We start from the raw sequence: 4,398 nt of genomic DNA on the forward strand, positions 1-4,398 counted from the left end.
CCCCAAACGACCTATCAACATATCTTTCCCTCAATTTTTTTCAAGGTCAACCAATACCTCACACAGCCATGTGGTGAGCAAAGAACAAATTATACCACTATTGATAACCTTGTAACCTATTACCCCACTTTCAATCTTCTCTATACCTAGTCTATGGCATCCGCATAGCCAGCAATTTTAGATCCTACTCTAAGTCATTTAACTAATCAATAATCCTTGCTTTACCATTTTAACCCTATATCCACAGCTCCATCTACCACTGCTTTGATCTATAGAAACCCTTTTCACCCTGAATATATGTACAAACACAGAGCCATAAAACTCACATTTGTAAAAGTATGCATATACAATAATATAACATCACTGCACAGAAAAGAAAAATTCACACTGCTCCCTGATTTTGTATTAGAAATAACTGCAGCCAATAATTGAAGATTCCCCCTTCTTCATCCTTCTCTCCCCCCCCCCAAAGAAAAAAAACTTTTCTCTCAGATGAAACTAATAAAAATCCCAATAATTGGGACTTGGGATAGGGCCTAGTGAGTTGAGCTGTTGAGTCAACCAAATTTCCAGCCTCTTGTTTTCTGCCCTAGCACTATTATGACCAAGGAAAAATACATAGAAGTTAGAAGTTTAACTATATAACCTTCATTTCTTCTAACATGACCTGAAACGTTTCATAAGAGGCGGTAATGTTTAAATTAAATATCTACATCACCATCATCCAGAAAATTACCACATCATGCATGTAAATGCATTCCTAGCTATACTTGGAATTCCACCATCATCCTAATATGCTAAATGCAAGATATTCTAAACCATCTTGATCAAGACCATGGAAAATGATAAAGACCATCAAAAGAACATGAAGAAAGATGTCGAATCTCAGTCATTCACCTCTATATGAAAAAGAATTCAGTCCATCACTACAGGTGCTATCACTTGGAGCACATGAAGGAAACAAAAAACAGGGTGTTTGAGAATCAAGCTGAACCAGCATATAAAGTAGCTTTAAGGGTGAAATCAAATGAAAATCATTTCTAGCTTCCAAGTAATTCAGAGGTCACAGTGCTTCCAGGATTAAAACAAAATGCAATACGTTTTCAAGCATAAATTGACTATCAGACGTTGTAAAGCACAGAGGACCTCTTACTTCTACATATTAGTAGAATCTCGACTTAACAAAAAAAAGAAAAGTACAGAAATAAATGAAGAAGAATAAAAAGAGAAAGGGATCTTGACAGACTTCAGACGCTAATTTCAAATTCAACAAAACATACCTATGTTTCAAAGGTATAACTCAAACTCCTGCTACATTCAGATTTCTAAATAACTATAAAAACAAGACTTCAATCAATGAAAGAACTCTCTTAAAGAAAGCATAGAATGAAGAAATCCACCACTTAATAAAAAATTATAGCATCAAACTTACTGCAGTTAGTATTTTGAAACAAATTATATGTAGTAAATCATAATTAACTAATAAGTACTGAATTGCAGTTCACTATTAAAAAAAGTAAAATCATAATTATGAAATGAACAAGTTGGATTGAAAGAGAAATGAGTTTTCCAAATTATGTAATTTAATACCCAACCACAGGATGAGAACCATGTGGTCAAGCCCAACAGATTATTGTCATCCATTCAGATTAAAACCACATCAAATTGTGTGGCCAAAACATCCCCCATTGTGCATCTCCCAAGCGGAGGAAGAATTCCACAGCAATATAGTGAAGCCAGAGTTAAAATTCATTCCTCAAAACATAGTTTTTAAGGCGCTGCTAAGGCGTTGGCGTTGATGCGGTCTAGAGATGGTAAGGCAGTGCTCCGCCTTATGTGAAGTGGCGCCTTATGGGTTTTTTTTTTTTTTTTTTTTTTTTTTTTTTTTTTTTTTTTTTAAACACATTTTAAAATTACTTGATGAAGATTCCAAATATAATTTTTTTATTGGTAAGTGTATGATTTTGTTAACACTTGAGATGTATGAGATCAGCTTTACTCTACCAAAAATAACCACAACAAACAAAACGAAAACAAGATTCACAAACAGGGCTTGGATTTTGTCAAGGGTTTTAAGAAAGGGCTTTGAGAAGGAATCAAGGAATAAGGAAGAACCACTGATCTAGGCGACCATTTTGCTCCGGCAGCGGTGAGCTTCATTCTTCTTTGACAAGAGTAGAAATATAGTGGATGACCTTAGGGCTTAGGCACTCATTTGGCATCATAGAGGTAAGTATAATAAATACTTATATTTTTTGTCTTCTTTTCTTTATATTTATAATTTTGTTTCATAATTATGTATTTATATTATATGTTAATATGATTGATGATGGATGAAGATGAACTTAGTTTATTCACTTTATTGATTTGTTTTCTTGATGAATATCTTACATTGGTGTGAATATGAACCTTTAATATTTATTTAACATATGAGTAATAGGATTCAACTAGGATTTGAGCCAAATAGATTGGTTTTATAAAAAAATTACACAAGAACGCTTTAGTCAATAAGGCGACGTTTTATGCCCGCCTTATCGCTAAGGCGCTCCGAAAGACCCTCAAACGCCTCCGTCACCTTACCGCCTTAAAAACTATGCCTCAAAATGCAGTTGCATGTGTGCACTCTTCTACCATGCCCGGGGAAGAAAGAGATATTCAGTGCAATTAAATTTTTTGAAGCGCTTCCTTCTAATAGCATTCAACGTTGAATTACTTATTTCACAGCACTAAACAGCACTGACAAAAGCCAAGGAAAATCACAAGGTTCAGGTCCCTATTCCTCGTTCATAAGAAGTTAAAATTATTAGGAAAATACGTATGAAAGAACAGATGAAATCAATACCAGAAAGCTGTGACAGTGATGAAATCATTGGTGGAAGTCATGACACAAATTGCTGCAACAGCAAACAGAAACTGGCACAACCGTAAGGCCAGACCCCCGGCAGTGCCAGGCATGCCTTGGACATCCTTCATCCTCAACCTCGGTGCATTATTTGCAGCGTCAGTGAGAGGGGGAGCTTCTATGGGATGCACCGAAGGATGGCTCGCATTCATTGCTTCAGCAAACTTCAAATGTCATAGCCCGATAACGCCCATGGAGTTGGTCACATAAAAAGCAAACAATCAAACTCCTTCAATGCTCAATTCCTCAATCGAATCGATTCTCAGAATTCCAAATACTAATAAAGAAAATGAGTCACGACTTCAGTGAACCGCACTGAGTTTCCACTGATACAGACAAACGCCGACTACTCCACGAAAGAGGAGAAGCCCGATTACAACTGCTTTACAAAAGAGGGCAACAAAACATCCAAAAGATGACCTTCGCCCACTGATTTCTATTTAGAAGAGCGAAGCAACGGCAGCTTCCTCCAAAACCCTATACAGACGAGAAAACAGACGATAATGAACCTCTGATTCAGACAACAACGTCCTCGTCCACACAGATGATAAATTCAACTTGAGTAAATTATACCAGAACTACTAACCAGAATCATCAAAGCCGATCAAATTCTAGGGCAAAGAAGAGAAATCTCGATCTAAAGCTGTAATTATTTGACCAAGAAAAGCAGAAGTAATCCGACCTCTGGCCTGCGATTTGAGGCTGATCTTCTACTTCGATCGACCACCAGAACTACCAGGGTCCATACACTGGAGAGGTCGAGAGAGACCAGAGACGAAAAACAGACGCAGGGTAGGGCCGAAAGAGCGAGAACCGAAAAAGAATGGGCGAGGTTGAGAAGCGCGCTCGCTTTAGCCTAACGGTACAGTGAAGTAGTGAGACATCCACTTGGCATATTCTCACGCGGCTTACTTCCCAATGGTTAACTGCCCGAGATGAGACAGCTTTGAATATTCCAACGGCCCCATCAACTCATCAGTCAGATCAACCGGAACCATCGATTTTGTCTTTGTTGTGGGTCCACCTCGCATTGCATTGTCATGTCAAAGAGAGTAACTTGGTTTAAATGCAACCAGAGTTTCCGGTTTATGTGGGTCCATTTTAGGTCTTGATTTTCGTCGTCCCAGGGTGTGACCTGACGTGATACATCAACCTGTATCACGGATTTAGTGCGCCGTATCGTATCGGATATATGATTTAAAGTGGGGATCGGATAGGTTTGGAGTGTTGAGTGTAGACACCGTTCTATCGCTTGGTATCGGGATTAGGGATTAGTGATTAGTGAAACTTATCTCCCAAAGATCAACTACCTTATGGATTGGTTAGTTAATTTTGGACATGAGGGTCCATACCTCCTTTGGATTTTAATCATGCAACGTATTGGTTCAACTTTGGATTTTTTTTTTTTTTGTAAAAGCCAACTTTTCATATGAATTTATCATAAATTTAATTTTCTATGATGATAATGCTCTCTCATCCAATATTAAGTACATCAT

General features: G+C 37.6%; 1 protein-coding gene across 2 annotated transcripts in view; it reads right to left on the bottom strand.

Annotated features, from left to right (window-relative positions):
- The window catches only part of LOC122058435 (CASP-like protein 5A1), an 11,719-nt gene extending 7,954 nt beyond the window's left edge, over positions 1-3,765 (bottom strand). Inside the window, exons 1-2 of one of the 2 annotated variants that reach the window (XM_042621118.1) lie at positions 3,489-3,765; positions 2,843-3,379 (exon numbers count right to left, since the gene is read on the bottom strand). In XM_042621118.1, coding sequence (XP_042477052.1) covers positions 2,843-3,054 — 212 coding nt within the window. In that variant the 5' untranslated portion in view covers positions 3,055-3,379; positions 3,489-3,765. Of the gene's footprint in view, positions 1-2,842 lie in introns of both variants that reach the window. The other variant, XM_042621117.1, reaches the window with a different exon arrangement.
- Positions 3,766-4,398: the final 633 nt, after the last annotated feature.

The sequence above is a fragment of the Macadamia integrifolia genome, chromosome 12, assembly GCF_013358625.1.
Source record: "Macadamia integrifolia cultivar HAES 741 chromosome 12, SCU_Mint_v3, whole genome shotgun sequence".
Lineage (NCBI taxonomy): Eukaryota > Viridiplantae > Streptophyta > Magnoliopsida > Proteales > Proteaceae > Macadamia > Macadamia integrifolia.